We start from the raw sequence: 16,984 nt of genomic DNA, 5'->3' as shown, positions 1-16,984 counted from the left end.
CTCAAGCAGGTCAAACGATTACAACAGACGCCTCAGACCATGGATGGGGGGCGCACATGGAGGGCAGATGCATTCAAGGCCAATGGACACGAAGGGAAAGGCATCTGCACATAAACCAAAAAGAGATGTTGGCAGTGATGCATGCAATTGAGACTTTCGAAAAATCACTTCAACAAGGACAATTGCTAATAAGGACAGACAGCACCACTGTTATGTGGTATATAAACAAGCAGGGAGGCACTCATTCTTATCCCCTCTGCAGACTAACAATGATACTGTGGGAAAAATCCCCAAGTCTGAAGATACATCTGCAATCCCAGTTTGTGCCAGGCAAGGACAATGTACTGGCGGACAGACTGAGCAGAAATTTCTTGGATCCACACGAATGGATGCTGCATCCTCACATTTTCTCACAAATAACAAGGACATGGGGAAGACCGGACATAGATCTCTTTGCTTCTCACATGAATCATCATCTGGAAAAGTTCTGTACAAGGACCCACCATCCTCTAGCCTGGAAAACGGATGCTCTCTCCTTCAGCTGGAAGTCCCTAACAATTTATGCATTTCCTCCTCTACCACTGCTGTCCAAGGTGATACTGAAGATCAAAGCAGAACAACCAACAGGCATTTTGATAGCTCCAGACTGGCCCAGGCAGCACTGGTACCCATTGCTGTTGAGCATAACTCGGACCAAACCGTGGCCTCTGCCCCTATGGCCTCTGCTTCTAACACAACACAATTACAGGACGGTTCATCAAAACCTGAAAACATTGCATCTGACAGCCTGGAGGTTACCATAACTCCTTCCGATATCTCTTTCCAAAAAAGTTCAAGAGATCTTACTGGAAGCACGCAGACCTTCCACCAGAAAAACCTATTCAGCCAAGTGGAAGAGATTCATCATCTGGAATGCTAGCAGGGGTCAGGATACAGCAGTATTGAGTATACCTCAGATATTGGAATACTTTTCAGAAATGTTTCATACTGGTCTCTCATATTCTTCCATAAAGATTCATGCCTCAGCAATTTCAGCAAAATACAATTGTGATCCACCTGTGTTTTCACATCCTTTGCTAAGACAGTTCCTAAGGGGGATAAAGAATATCAGACCTCCCAGGAAACCACCAGTACCTGCATGGGATCTCAACTTCGTCTTGGAAAAGTTAACTCTTCCTCCCTTTGAACCAGCAGCAACTTCAGAAATGCAATTTCTCTCATGGAAAACAGTTTTCCTATTGGCAATCACATCAGCAGGAAGAGTATCGGAGATACAGGCACTCATGGCAGTACCTCCTTTTCTCATTTTTCATCAGGACAGTCTCTCTCTAAGAACCAATCCTTCATTCATGCCAAAAGTAATTTCCAGGGTGTCTCTAAATCAAGCCATTCACCTGCTTACCTTCTTCCCCAATCCTCAAAACGGGGGGGAAGCACTGCTGCATACTTTGGACATACACAGGCAACTACGCTACTACTTGGACAGAACTAAGGCCACCAGAAAGTCTGACCAACTGCTTGTAGCCTGTGCTGCTGGAGTACAGGGAAAAGCAATCTCCAAGCAAGCAATTTCCAAATGGATTGGACACTGCATCAGATTCTGCTATTCCTTTCATGGAAAAGGTGTGCCAGCCAATATTAGGCCACACACCACCAGAGCTATAGCCACATCCACAGCTTTCCTAAGGGGAGTGGCTACAAAGGACATTCTAGAGGCTGCTACATGGAGCTCCGTGCATACATTTACCAAGCACTACAACCTGCCTTTATACTCCAGATCCCGAGCAGGCTTTGCTTCGGCAGTCCTGCAGGGCATTTTAGCTACACCATCACTTTCTTAGTTCCAACCACCCCCAGCCTGGCTATGGTATTCACCCCATATGTTATGACTGCAGTTGCATTCTTGAAGGACATAGTACAGTTTTGTACCTACCATAAATGTAGATGTCCGATAGATATGCAACTGCAGTCAGATTCTCCCACCCTCCTACCCCTCTGCAACCTTTTTTATGGGTCCACTACCCCTATTCCTATTAGCTGGGGGTATCTCTATGGTGTATCTGTTTATTACTGTTGTGTATGTCTGGATTTGTTTATCCATTCACCAAATTTAGCCTTTCTAGGAGGGCACCTGGCATCTGGGGCAAGAAACACTGAAGAAGATGGCGTCAGCCGATGTCTTTATACTCCAGCCGTTCTGACGTCGGAGAGGAGGCGACACCAGCCGACGCCGGACCCAGACTTTGGAATCCGGCCGACCGAGGGCTGCCTGAGGCAGGACAACCCATATGTTATGACTGCAGTTGCATATCTATCGGACATCTACATTTATGGTAGGTACAAAACTGTACTTTGTGTACCTTCCATAAATGTAGATGTTAGAGTGTATTCACTGTTGCAGTCCAGGTTACCCACCTGCCATCCCCCTTTTATTTGCTGGGACTTATCTGTACTTCTCTATCCTGTACAACCTATGTGGTGTATTTGCTTGTAGATGAAGGAAATGTTTATTTTTGTGCATGCATACTTATTGGCATAATTTTCAGCCTACTAATTTGGGGGCACCTGACATCCGGGGCAAGAAAAACTGAAGAAAATGGCGTCGGCTGCATCTTTTATACCCTTGGCGCACTGACGTCAGGGTAGAGGCGACAGCAACCGATGCCAGACCTAGACTTTGGAATTCAGGCCGACTGCCTGTAGCCTGCCAGCAGAATAACCCAAGTGTAATGACTGCAACAGTGAATACACTCGAACATCTACATTTATGGTAGGTACACAACTGTACTTTTCAGTCCCGGGGGACTCTCAGAACTAAGCAGTGGGTGCCTCCACTTCCAAATCTGGAAATAACAAGACACTCCCCTATGGTAAACAGTCTCAATGACTTCCTTTTAAAATTCCCAAAGTTCTACTAAAAGTCAAACAGGACAAACCAAGGATGATTTTGATTGCTCCAGACTGGCCGCGCCAACACTGGTACCCCCTCCTGCGCAGTGTGTCGCAGACATCTCCATCGCACCTACCTCAGACCCCTTCCCTGCTATTTCAGCAGGAGAACCAAATTCTGCACCCTCAGCTTCCAACATTGAACCTCGCAGCCTGGCTAATCACTTAAATTCATCCTCATCATCCCTCAGCAAACCTGTGATGGATGTCATCTTGGAGGCGAGGAGACCTAATACTAGAAAATCTTATGTTGACAAATGGAAATGATTTTGTGCCAGGAACCAATCTTTGGGGATGAGCACAGCAGCGCCCAGTTTACCTCAGATTTTGCAATGCCTAACTGAGATGCTTCACAAGGGCCTGTCTGTTTTCTACATTAAAATCAACGCCTCAGCTATTTCAGCTCACTATAACAGAGAACCACCCCTCTTCTTTCATCCTCTGCTCAAGCAGTACCTCAGAGGGGCAAAAAACTTGAGACCACCCAGGAGAGCTCCTACCCCTGCCTGGGACCTTAACTTTGTTTTAGAGAAACTCGCTGTACCTTCTTTCGAGCCAGCTGCTACTGCAAACTTAAAGTTTCTTTCTTGGAAAACAGCCTTCTTTTTAGCAATCACTTCAGCTAGAAAGATATCTGAATTACAGGCCCTTATGGCATTGGAGCCTTTCATCATTTTTCATGCGGACAGGGTATCTCTCAGGACCAATCCATCCTTCATGCCCAAGGTGGTTTCCAGTGCGGCTTTTAATCAGTCCATTCACTTGCCAACCTTCTTTCCCAATCCACAGAACAAAGGGGAAACGGGTTCTGCATTCCTTGGATGTGCACAGACGACTTACATTCTACTTAAACAGGACTAAATCTCAAAGAAAATCTGAACAATTGCTGGTAGCATTTGCTGCAGGGGGAGAGGGGAAGGCTATTTCAAAACAAACCATTTCTAAATGGATAAACCATTGCATTCATTTTTGCTGTAAGCACCATGGAAAACCTATTCCCCAGGGGGCCAAATCTCACTCCACCAGGGCTGCATCTACTTCTGCAGCCTTTCTCAGAGGTGTTCCTACCAGGGATATCCTAGAAGCTGCTACCTGAAGTTCTGTACATACTTTCACCAAGCATTATCATTTACCAATTTTCTCTAAATCCAGAGATGGCTTTGCCACTGCTGTCTTGCAGGGCATTATAGCTGGCCCTAATGCTGTATAAACTCCTCCTGCCAACCATAGCTTTGGGAATCTACCCAAATGTAGTGACTGCAACAGTGAAACACGAAGAACATAGTACAGTTGTGTACACTTACCATAAATGTAGATGTTCGAGTGTATTCACTGTTTCAGCCCTGGTTACCCTCCCTCCAGCCCCCTAGTTTTTTTCCTGGCTATACCTTTACTTTCCTTTACTATGCTTAAAAGCCTTTTTGGTGTATTTGCTTTTGGTTGGAGGTATACTTTTGTGTTTTTGTGTTTATTTGCTCCCCATTAGGGGGGCACCTGACATCTGGGGCAAGAAAACTGATGTAATGGCGTTGGCTGCATGTTTTATACCCCTGAAGACCTGATGTCATGGAAGAAGGGACAGCAACCGACGCAGGACCCAAGACTTTGTTAATCAGGCCGACTGAGGGCAACCTGCCAGCAGATTACTCAAATGTAATGACTGCAACAGTGAATAGACTCTAACATCTACATTTATGGTAAGTGTACACAACTGTACTTTCCTTTTTGTAGCAAAATTAACACAGATTAGTAATGTTTTTTCTATGCCTTGCTTTGTTTACAGGGAAATTATCCTGAAATGATGAACAGGTACAAACAACTGTTGACATACATCCGCAGTGCAGTCACAAGGAATTATTCAGAGAAATCGATAAACTCTATTCTTGACTACATTTCTACTTCCAAACAGGTAGGACCTGTAATGTGCACTGGTAGCAGGTATACATTTTTACTTATGCTTTATTTATTTATTTACCTGCCTACCTTCCCACCTTGACTTTAAATGCTGAGCATATTACCTTTTATTGTGTTGTATTTACAGCTGTTAATTTTGTGGGGGATTTGTTTTTCTTAGCTTTTTTTTTTTTTTTTTTTTTTTTTTTTTGGAAGTAACACATTTTATGGAGAATGATAAAAGTATGTAATATCTGAAGGGACTTTAGGATGGAATACACAGCTGGTGAGAACGATAGTGCAGTATTTAGCTAACATGAAGGTGCTATATAGTTTTAATTTCTTAATGACTTTGTGCTTTCTTGAACACGGTTGAAGAAATTCAAATTTGAGTGAAACAACTCTAATGACTTACTGAACTGCAGATGTAGACAAGTTTTGTAGCCTTAAAACAAATGGTAGGTTTTTTTTCTTCAGCCCTTAAAACATATTTTGTTGCAAGGTATAATGCTGTCACGGTGGTGCACCATTGTTACCTGGCATGCACCATTATTTAAAGTTGACATTATGTAGTGATGCTCATATATTACTTTGTTTCCATTCATTTTCAGTACAGTTTCCCTCCTCCTCCAGGCTGCACACTGCTGACAGTTGTAAATTTTGTTTCCATTCTGCTTTAAGGCACACCTTTAACTGAGGCTAAGAAATAAAAGCAATTTAAATAAAGGGCTTGAAGCAACACCAGTAAAAAAAAAAAAAAAAAAAAAAAAAAAGCCATCTAAAAGTAAAGAAATTGGGGTAGACAAGGGACTTTTACTTAGTCTCTTCCACCACTGGGGAAAGCAGAGCCTTAAAAGGGGTGAAGAAAAATTGATTTTACTACCACTACTTCAGTTTTTTCCCTGGTTATGGGGTCGCCACAGTGGATCACCTGTCCGCTCATGATTGGTAGTGAAGTTTTTATGGTGTCGAGTTGCCAGCCCGGCACCCAACCGTCCACAGAAGGCGCGCACTCACGCCTACAGCCAATTTAGGGATATTGAAAAAAAGAAAGTCTGACACTGACATGCATACGCATGTACAAATGCATATGCTCAAATGCACTTGTTGAAAAAGACACAGACACACACTACAGCACATAAAACTGTAAAATTTGTAGTTTTTGATGGTATACAGAAATCGGTTGTGTAGTTAGATTCACTGGAGTCAACTTCCTGCATGTATTTTTTTTCTTGTTAATTAAGGGACAGGTTATGGAAATTGGATGTGCTTCTTTATCTTTGCCAACTAGACCTTCAGTGATACAGTAACCACTGTCCATTCCAGTACTTTTCTTAGTTATAAGAAGGTGATTGAAGCAATATGAATACCCACATGTGTTGTGGGTGCAGATATTTTCCCTATGTACCTCAGAATGATGCGCGTCTTCAAAAGAAAGATGCATTGCGTGGACCTTTCTTGGTAGTCTAGATCATCTTTTGAATCTTTTCTTCCTTTCACATCTGGAATTGTCCTGACAGGAGTCCCTCAGGGCTTGGTTCATGCTGTGATAAACTGAGAGGCTGCCAGCCTCACTTGATAGAATTTTGTAAATAATTCTATGTTATAAATATTAATATGATCCTCAGGCTTGTTTGACAAATGTAAGAATACTGTGTTATGTGCTGAGCTTTAAAAATGTAACCACAGTGCACCCTGTTGGAAGAAGGCTGATAAGTAAAGAATTTTACGACTGTGTGTGATCTCCAGCTAGGAGACAGGATGTCTGGGATAGGAGCTTCTTCCTGTTGTCTTAAGACAGAGATAATTACTAGGTTTCACATGTAAAGTGTCTTTTATTGCTGTGACTTCCTGGCAGCTGCAGATCGCAAAGAAATGTTGCATTTTAAGTTCTGTGAGCCTTGGAAACTTAAGCAGAAGTGACAAGAATGATGTAATCTGAAATGACTCAGCAGTAATGTGTGTTAGCAATTTAAGAACTATGTCAAGAGAATGAGATTGCATTTTGTATTTTGTTCTGAAGCTGACAACTCACCAGCACTTGCTTCACTTTGTAAGACCTAGATATAGAAAACAGCTAGAGTAAATCTGGCTATATTCCTATTTGCCAGACTGTCCTACAATGTTGTTTTGAAGTATGTCCTGTTATTTCTAAACTCTCTATTGTCACTGTGTTGAGTTAATAAGTATTGTCTTGTGTTTTTATTTATTAGTAAATATTGTTAAACCTTTTAACTGTGGTTGTTTTGTGTAGAGATATTTAAGCTGTTAGGGTACTTGCATGTATTTGGTGATACTGTACTAGCCGCTGCTAAATAGCCTACAAGTCTTGGTTACACTTACCAATTGGATAATAATAACATTGCACAGTGGAATTCTAAATGATGTAAAAACTGAAGCACCAGTATATTTTGTAAATTTCAAAAGGAGTCCAAAAGCTTCTGATTAAAATCTGGGCTGAGACTATGGCCTTTTTAGAAAAAGTTACATCTATGAAACATTTGGATGTCAATTGTATACCACCTAAAATTACTTTAGCACATCAAAATAGTCAATGTTAGAATATTTAAGAAGCTTAATGTGTTGTACTGAGCAAAACAGTTCTGACCAGCCGTATAGCAGTCTGACCTACAAGAACTTTACAGTTTCCTGATTTTCTGTATGACCCTGTGTTTCCTGACAGAGGAATGTGTGCAAGTGCACATGTAACTGGCACAAATGTCCTTCCTCTGTAACCTTGATTGCTTCAGTCTTGTTGAAGGAATACTATAACGGAGTAGCTTTATTTGCTACAAAACATGTCTTTAAGCCACATTACAGTCTTCTTAAAAGCTTTACAGTGGCAAGAACTCGGTCATTATGTCAGCATGCTGCAGTAAAAAGTGGTAATTAGTACTGATTCTCACAACTAGATGCCCAGTATTTAAGTTCCTGACTGAGTGCATATTCTTACCATAGCCTTTTCTGCTAATTGTTCCTTGCAAAATCTTACTCTACTCAAAATTATTTTGATTATTCCGTTTTTTTGGTGGTAGTGTCAAGTAAGCTTCCACTTTTAGTCTGTCTAATTATATTCAGGGAGTCCTTCAGAAAAGCACTGTCCAGTCCTTTCTTCTCCCTTTCGTGTACCTGTAGCTCAGGTGTCACCTGAAGATGAGAGGTCTTGGATCCCCTGTGTTCCCAGATGTTAACCACTTAACTTTTGTTACCTGACATATACTACTCATCAGAGCACGGTTATTGTTTTCATTTGTAATGGACTGCAAGTACAGTTTTTGATAAAGCTAGCAGTATGTTAGGATAAAATGTTTTAACTCCTTAAACAATGAGGTAGTTTTTAATTATTCCATAAAATTTGACAATCTTTTTGCCTCAAATTAAGAAAGTGTTTTTTTTCCTTCAGTTTTTTTTTTTTAATTGTAATGTAAAAACAAAAAAAAAGTGAAGGACAGTGGGGTCTTAATTTTTTTATTATTACAAGCATGTGAAATATGAAAGAACATACAGTATTTAAAAAAAGCAAACAAATGAACAAGACGAAGGAACAAAGTAGACAAAATAAAATCAGCAGGACCACCACAGCTAAAAACATCAAGTTTAATGAAAAATGAGCGCTTTCACATTCTGAGGTGAATGCTTCATCAGATCTAAGACCATAGTACAAATAACAGGCTTGTATGCATAAATAATCACATAGAGCCAATAACACAATTAACAAATCAATTTATGTCCCTCTAATGCAGGTTTTAAAGGGACCGAGCCATTCAGCCCTGGATAACCTGTCAGCTTACAGCTTAAGAATCCATAGTAATGCAGCATGTTCAGTGCATTTCATTATGTCCTCTCTCCTGCTATCAGCAACTAAGTTTTGCAAAATTTTGAAAGTAATTTATATGGTCTGAATGTTCTGCAATGTGCCTAGCTAAAGCATTCTTAATATCACCCTTTCTAATAGAAAGATGTCTTCTAACTCTATCCGTTAGCTTTTTATTAGTTTTTTTCTACATAAAAACTTGTGCAGGAATTGCAGGTAGCTAGATAGACAACATTCTCAGTACAACAATCATAGTACTTCTAGAGTGTAAAGACAAAAGTTAACTGGGGATGCTTAAAAGTATGTTCCTTTGAAATAAAGTTACATATGCAATTATGACAGGCATAATTGCCAACTCTCATACGCAGCAAATCAACCTTTTGCTTCATCCTGTAAGTCCCTCCACATAGCTGTTTCTTTAAATTTAAGGCATTCCTGTAAAAGAACCTAGGGGTTTCACCTACATAAGATAAGGTTTTCTCATCAACAGTTAATAATTTCCAGTTTCTACACGTATCGCAAATAGAGTGTACATCACTAGTATAGTTCAAACCAAATCTTAACTTAGTGGTTTGCTGATAATTTTTCTGACAACTAACTTGAGAATTGTGTGTTGAATAAGGCTTATAGACACTATTTCTACCATCATGTACTAGTTTTTTATTCATATCTAACATTGTTTTGTCATAGCCCTTTCATAGAACGTTGCCAGTCGCATCTTCCAAGGTGGACTCAAATCTGGCATCTGAGGTACCTAACCTAGAGACTCTCATAAACTATCCTTTTACTGTATTAGTATAAATGTGTCTGGGATGCATGCTGTCTCTAGTTAAATTATTCTTCCAATGTTTTTGAGGTAAAGGCAGCTGTCCAATATCCCATTGGTGTCATTTTCCAAGTGCACATCCAAAAATCAATTGACACATTAGAACACAGCATAGTAAAAACTAGGAAATCAGTATTGGTGTTCAGGTATTAAACAAGTCCAAACCTGACTTAGAGCCCTCTCATATTATAAACACGTCGTCAACAAAATGACGATAGAAAACTAGATATTTGGTGAACTCATTGGTACAGGGGACTTCCTCATCTTCCCATTTGCTTAGGACTAAGTTGGCATATGAATTAGCACAGGGGGTACCCATACCAACCCCCCATTGCTGTAAGTAAACATTATTATCTGCATACATAAAAACATTCTTTAATACCAGGTTTAACAAAAGGCATATGGTATTTATACTTTCCTTGCTATATCCACTCTTGTGTGTTAGCACATATCTTATAGCCTCTATACCAAATTCATTAGGTATAGATGTAAATAGACTTTTTATATCTAATGTTACTAACAACAGACCCATAATACTACCCTTTTGGGATATAAAGCCATTCAAAAATTGTCTAGTGTCTTTCAAGACATTTGGAAACTTAGAAGTTAAAAACAATAGTCTCTTCTCTGTATAAATGGAGGAAGGCTGTGTCACCCATCCTTCGGTGAAATCCTTTGTTACAGTCAGGGTGTCCCACAGGGCTCTTTCCCAGGCCCTTGCTTGTATAGATTGTATTTTTTTAGACCTAACTTTTTCATCTCAGGTGTTCTACAGTCTATATGCAGATGACCTGAAATTGGGTAAACTGCATGTGTTACAGATAAGGCATGTCTGCAAAATACTATTCCAAAGATGTCCACAGCAAGTAAACGACTAAAAGCACACAAATGCCACAGAGTCCACTGAACCATCCACCAACTTTAATATTCCATAAAACCGTAAAAGAGAGGTGAGGAATTTGAATTGAAGAGGAAGTTTACTTTGCTAATTTATCGTTTTATTGTTTTAAGTTTTTAATAATTTCATACTTGTATGTTTACACATTTATATATTTACTGAAAGAACATAATTGAATATAAGGATAGATTTTAAACTTTTTGATATATGTAAGAATATATAATACGTATTTCCATTTTAAGTAAGAAAGTGGGAAGGAGAGTGGTGTTGGACACTAACATTCTTCCTTTAATTAAAACTTAATTAGGAGGTGGAACTCTGAAAATCTTATGACCGTAATGGACTTGAATTTAAAAGGAGAGAGAAAATGGTGGTTCATGTTTTTTCTGAAGAAGTCCTGATTAAGCGGGACGAAAGTGCTTAAAACTTGTTTTTAAGAGTGTTGTCAATTTTATGGTTTTACGGAATATTAAAGTTGTTGGAGGTCTTAGTGGACTCTGTGGCGTTTGTGTGCTTTTCGTATATCTGCAAAATTACGTGACTAAATTGACCATCTGGGCACAGGAGAACAGCATGCTGATAAATGCATCAAACACTAACCATATGAGATTTGGGAGATGGAATTGAAAGGTGAATATTTAATACAGCACACAGGGATTGAAGCTGTAGACTCATTTAAGAACCTGGGTATATGGGTAGATTCAGCTATGAGTTTTTCTAATCATATCAACCAATTGGTTAGTGGTAGTTATAAAACTATAGGTTGTATAAAAAGATTTATAAAGTCTAGGAAATCAAAAATGATGAAGTCATTGTTAGTTACATTAGACCCAAACTTGAGTATGGAATAACAGTATGGAAACCCTATAAGAAAATGGGCATTAGTAAACTGGAAAGAGTACACTGGAAATATACCAAAGACATCCAATGATGTGAAAATTTATTATGAAAGACTAAAATATCTGAATTTGTATAGTGTCTCTTACAGATACCTAAGAGGAGGTCGTATTCAGGTATATAGTGCGTTTAGAGACATCTACCTTTGGGAATGTTTGGGGTTATCAAGAAGTACTGAAGAATCATCAGACGACCTATGTAGAAGATTCTGTAGGAATGAGAAGTGTAATAATTGGCTCTGTGACAGATTAGCTGATGCATGGAACAGACTATCAAATTACATTAAAGCAAGTATAATATTTTTAAGAACAGCCTGGGCACTTGTTATGGGAACAAGTGTTTTGGTATATTGGCAAGCTAGGAGGGCATTAATGCCCATGCCTGAAATATTTGTATGCATGTAGGGGTGTCACCAAATTAGGGAGCCTCTGCCAAGAAAAACAAAAGATCATTTACAGGTACTAGAGATGCTTCAAAAAAAAGTTTTTATAAAGTAGAGGAACATAGAACTCAGAGGATCCCCCTGTACATCTTGGTGCAAGAATGCTGATAACTTGGGTGGCTCTGGCTAGCTGTTTAAGGTGTTGCCTGCTTCTGGTAAAACCCCTCTGTAGCCATCATATCTGATGACCCTGACATCTCTATCTAGACTCAGCTTGAAAGATGATCTCTCCAGTGGCTACTACTTAATACCATTTGAGAGACATCTTATACTTAAGAAGGAAGAAAAGGGTTTTCTTCTGCTAATTGTCTATTATAACTGCATGACTTATCAGTCTTTCTTCAAATGGCCTAGGTCAGCCTAGACCTGAGGCAAAGGGCACATCTGTCACTTTAACAGCAGCACTTGACTGATTTTAATTGGTTTAGGGCTTTTGAAGCCTTTTGTAAGGCTGACAGTCAGACTGTTATCACCAGATGAGCACCCTGATAAATGCAACAATGACTTGTTTTATTTAACACTTGTTTACGGGAAAAGTCCGAATTGGAACAAAGCCAATTTTCAGCAGAGGCCTGTGGAGAAATGTTCCAGATGCATGTCTTTTTAATGTGGGAGTAAACCGGAGAACCCGGAGGAAATCCTCATAGGACATGCAGACTCCGCGCAGAAGGCACGCCACCTGAGAATCGAACCGAAGAACCTCTTGCTGTGAGGCAGTAACGCAACCACTGTGTTGTCTTTGCCACCTGCCTTTTTTTAAAGACTTCAGTGATCAAGATATCCCAGGGAGGAGGAGGGTGACTGTGACCTAAATTGTAGGTCATAAGTGTTACACCCTTGGGTTATGATACTAATACTGGGAACATTGGCCCCGTACTCCACATGACATGACCTCACAGATTTTTGTGGTATCTTGGCCCTTGTATGTGGCTATTTTCAATAGAAGGCAGCTCCCAAAAGAAGGCTTTAAAATTTATTTGGCTACACCCCCTCCCATGCCAGTAGCAGATGTCCTTCTATTCATATACTGCTGTATTCATAACACAAGAGAGACCGCCTCTGGTTGACTCTCTAACTTCCAACCATTTTACAAAAGATAGATGCTACCACTAGGGTGCGTGTGACATACCACGTCTCTCTGTGCGGACGTCTGCCATAAGCAGGTGGGTGCTGACGTCCATTATTTACCCAACTCAGAACTTTTCTGCCACCTGTGTGACTGCCAGCTTTGCTCCTTTGGAAAAATGATCCGTGTGCCTCGTTCACCTTATCCAACTTCAGATAAGTATCCCATAGGAGTTTTTGATTCTCTGTTGCTACTGCTTTTGGGTTAATGTCAGGTAAAAAGGGCAAGTGTAGGTGTGGAAAGCAAATTCCACATAAAGATGCATGTGAGCTCTGCCGGTTTTGCTTAGGCCGAGAACACGACCACACTTGTAGTATTTGTCAGGCCTTTGTCCCCAAAACCCTCAGAAGTTGCCTAGCTGCCTTAAAACTTTATTTAGAGAACCAACTACTCAAGTGTTTGGCTAAAGCGATGGATCCGACGTCAGGTCTCTCAGATATGAGCTACCAGTCAAAAAGGCCAAAAAATCAAGGCCTGAACCAACTGCTGCTCCCTCCCTTCCAGCTGTACATCTCAAAGCCAGTGAAGACCCGAAGTTTGGGCAAGAATTGTTGGACCTTCCTTTGGCGGGTACCCAGGTGGAAGCTGTTAAAGAAGCAGAGGGCACATTCCAGAGGGAATCGCAGGCATCAGAATGAGTCGCCGAGGGGAAACTTAGGCTCATCATCTTTGAGGGTCTGCATGAGGTCTCTCAAATTGGGATCTACATCATAAGTACGAAACGGCTGAAAAGTGAACACGTAATGAGCAACACCTATTCATCGAAATGCATTTAAGCGATTTGATGAATGTGTCACAGGGAAAGGAGGTAGTTGATCAACTACACTGTGTTGCCCTTATCTTCACTGTAGTGTGATCTCGGAGTTGGTATATTTAGTTAGGGGGGTGTGGGGGCTCAGCTCCCCACATTTGGGGATGTGGGGGATGAAACCCCCCACTTGATTCGGGTTTCTAACTTTTTTTTTTGCGAATGGCCGTGTGAATTTTTTTGCTAGAAATAATTTCAAGGACGTGGCCGTTGTCTGTTTACAAGAAGATCCCTGGAGACCAATCTTGATTTGTCCCATCTGAACACCTTCCTCCAAGTTCTCTCCTTTCGGATGCTCACTTTTCCCAACCCTTCTTCCCCTGAGCCTTCCCCTGAGCCTTCCCCAGGCCTTCTTAGTATCCTTGGATATAAAAGACTCCTACTTACACATCCCAATCCATCCCCTCTTCAGGAAATTTCTCTGCTTCTTGGTGAGTTCTGCACATTGTCAGTTATTGCCTTTTGGTCTCTCTATGGCCCCAGGAGTGTTTACAAATTGCCTGGCACCAGTCATGGCTTTTGCCAGGACAAGGGGAATCCAACTCTTCCCCTACTTAGACGATATCTTGATCCTGGCCCCGTCAGTTCCAGTGGTACTACAACACCTTGACTTCACCATTTCCCTCTTGAGAAGTTTGGGGTTCACTATAAATGTCTAAAAAATCATCCCGAATACCTTCACAGGATCATGTGTTCCTTGGGTGCAGGATCCTAACAGGAAAAATGATGGCCGGTCACCTCCTAGAAAAAATTTTCTCACTACTTATTTCGGAATTACTCCCTCCAAAAGCCATATCAGCCAGGGAATTTCTCAGGCTCCTGGGATTCATGGCCTCCACCTTCCCAGTGGTTCCGCTGACAATACTTCACATGAGGAAGTTCCAGTGGTACTTGAGAACAGTCTGGAAACAACATCTGTGCCCCCCCCCCCGAGTTCATGGTTCCAATTGTTCCATGTCTTTCCAGGGACTTGTCTTCGTGGATAGCCCAGATAAAGGCCAACCCAGGCTTGCCCCTACAACCACAGCCCCCCAAACAGGACCTTTTCACAGATGCTTCAGACCCAGGTTGGGGGCCAACCTTGGGAGAATGGAGAGTGAGAAACTCATGGACCCACTCACAACAGAAACAGCACATCACTATCAAGGAAATGAGATCCCTGATATTAGCCTACAAATTTTCAAGAATCATCTTCAACCAGGCACGCTGAAGTGGTACACAGGCAGTACCACGGTGCTGTGGTACATCTACAAATGGAGGTGACAAGATCCTACCTCTTGTGCAGGTTGGCCCTGCAAGCAAGGGAAATCGCCCTAGAGAGATGAGTCAACATCCTAGCTATCTACTTACCCTCAGCAGACAATGTGATGGCAGATGCTCTGAGCAGGACCATGACTCTATCTCACGAATGGATGCTAAGTAGGGATGTGTTCCTGGTTTGGTCCACCGATGGGGTATTTCGAGTGTGGATCTGTTTGCTTCCCCCATGAGCAGACAGCTTCCAACCTTCTGCTGTAGGGTACTTCACCCTGAAGCATGGAGGGGTGGATGCTGTCTCATTCCCTTGGAATGAGATGTACGCTTATGCATTCCCCCCTTCCCTTCTCATACAAAAAGTTTTGCTGAAAATTCAGAAGGAACAACCTCAGATCTTGTTGGTGACTCCCTATTGGCTAAGGCAGCATTGATTCCCCCTGTTAACTCCATCTAGCCAAGGGCAGTCACCACACGTTACCCCAATGGATGGACCTGCTCACACAGAAGGGAATGCTCATATACCCACAACTGTCCACTCTGAATCTTACACTATTGGTGATGGTGCATTGATTCCCTTCAGACACCTTTATACAGAGGACATGCTTCAGGTTTTGCAGGAGGTCAGAAAACCAAATACCAGAAAATCATACCTTGCTAAATAGAAGAGATTTTCTGCCTGGTGTAAAAACACAACTTATAACTACTAGTGGTAGAACCTCCAGTGGTCCTGTCCTACCTTTTGTGAATTGAAATCTGGACTATGTTATTCCTCAGTCAAGACCCGTTTATCTGCCATCTCAGCATGCCTGCCTCTCACCCCCCTTTGACTTCTAGGCTGGAAGTTAAACATTTTCTAAAAGGGGTTCTGCACCTCAGACCCCCAAAGAACCCCATTCCGCCTCCTTGGGATCTTAACTTTGTACTGGAGAAATTAACACCGACACCCTTCGAGCCAGCCAAAGACTGTTCTCTCCAATATTGTACCTGATAAACTATACTCTTGGTGCCCATTACTTCAGCCACAAGAGTTTCAGAACTACAAGCCCTTATGGCATCCCATCCAGTTACTATTTTCCACAAAGACTGGGTGTGTTTGTGTACCAACCCAACCTTCATGCCCAAAGTGGTCAGTGAGCTGTCCCTGACTCAGGCCATCAACCTACTCACCTTCTTTCCTTCACACTAAAACCCGGCTGAAAAGATACTGCATTCCCTAGATGTTTACAGACAACTTGGATACTATTTGGCCAAGACCAAGCCCTGGGACACCCTATTAATACAGCTGCCATTTTAGAAGCAGCTACATGGTCTTCTGTCCATACCTTCACCAAACACTACAAGTTAGACATTGTTTCTAGGGCCAGAGCAGGGTTTACCAGAGCCATTCTTCATGGGTTTGTGGAATATGCTTCTGTTCCTCCCTCCAAATCTTAATGCAGGAGCTTTTGCACTCTCCTTTGTGATATGACTATAGCAGCATATGAATAGAAGGACATAGTATTGTATAAAATTTAACTTTAGGTGTCCTCTTATATATGCTGCTGTATAGTTTCCCACCCTGCCTTGTACCTGACACTTGCCTGGTTCGTGAGTACCCACTCCATAGTTGCTGATTCTGGCTGCATTCACTTCAGGTAGGTGCATGCTGAAGTCCATTATGTACCTGACGTCTGCACATTGAGACACGGGACGTCACATGCACCCTAGCGGCAGCATCTGTCTTTTGTAAAATGGCCAGACATTCAAGAGTCAACCATAGAGCAGACTCCCTTGTCTTATGACTGCAGCAGCATATAGAAGAGAGGGATATCTGAAGTTATAGTAAGATTTTACACAACAATACTTTCCCATCTATGTAAGGAGTACTACTAAGTGTTTTTGAGGCCATGCCCGAAGATCCAGCCTCACAGCTTTCTGTAGACCATACAAATGTTCTTCATTAGATCATTGTTGCAGTATTACTGACAATATGAAGTATACCAGTTTACAAAAGCTTGGGCACTTTCCTCTCGTGTCATATGTCTGACCTATGCATGAGACTGTGCGGATACATAAGAGACATACAGAAGTAGAA

General features: G+C 41.4%; 1 protein-coding gene across 4 annotated transcripts in view; it reads left to right on the top strand.

Annotated features, from left to right (window-relative positions):
- Positions 1–16,984, top strand: part of COPS2 (COP9 signalosome subunit 2) — a 1,892,836-nt gene that overhangs the window by 501,031 nt on the left and 1,374,821 nt on the right. For all 4 annotated transcript variants that reach the window (XM_044077587.1, XM_044077586.1, XM_044077585.1 and 1 more), the window contains exon 4: positions 4,733–4,858. In XM_044077587.1, the coding sequence (XP_043933522.1) occupies positions 4,733–4,858 (126 nt within the window). The remainder of the gene's footprint in view (positions 1–4,732; positions 4,859–16,984) is intronic.

The sequence above is a fragment of the Protopterus annectens genome, chromosome 7.part0 (assembly GCF_019279795.1).
Source record: "Protopterus annectens isolate FY-2018-M chromosome 7.part0, PAN1.0, whole genome shotgun sequence".
In the NCBI taxonomy this organism is placed as follows: Eukaryota; Metazoa; Chordata; order Ceratodontiformes; family Protopteridae; genus Protopterus; species Protopterus annectens.
Note: the sequence above shows the minus strand (reverse complement) of the source record. Positions and strands in the feature narration are given on the sequence as shown.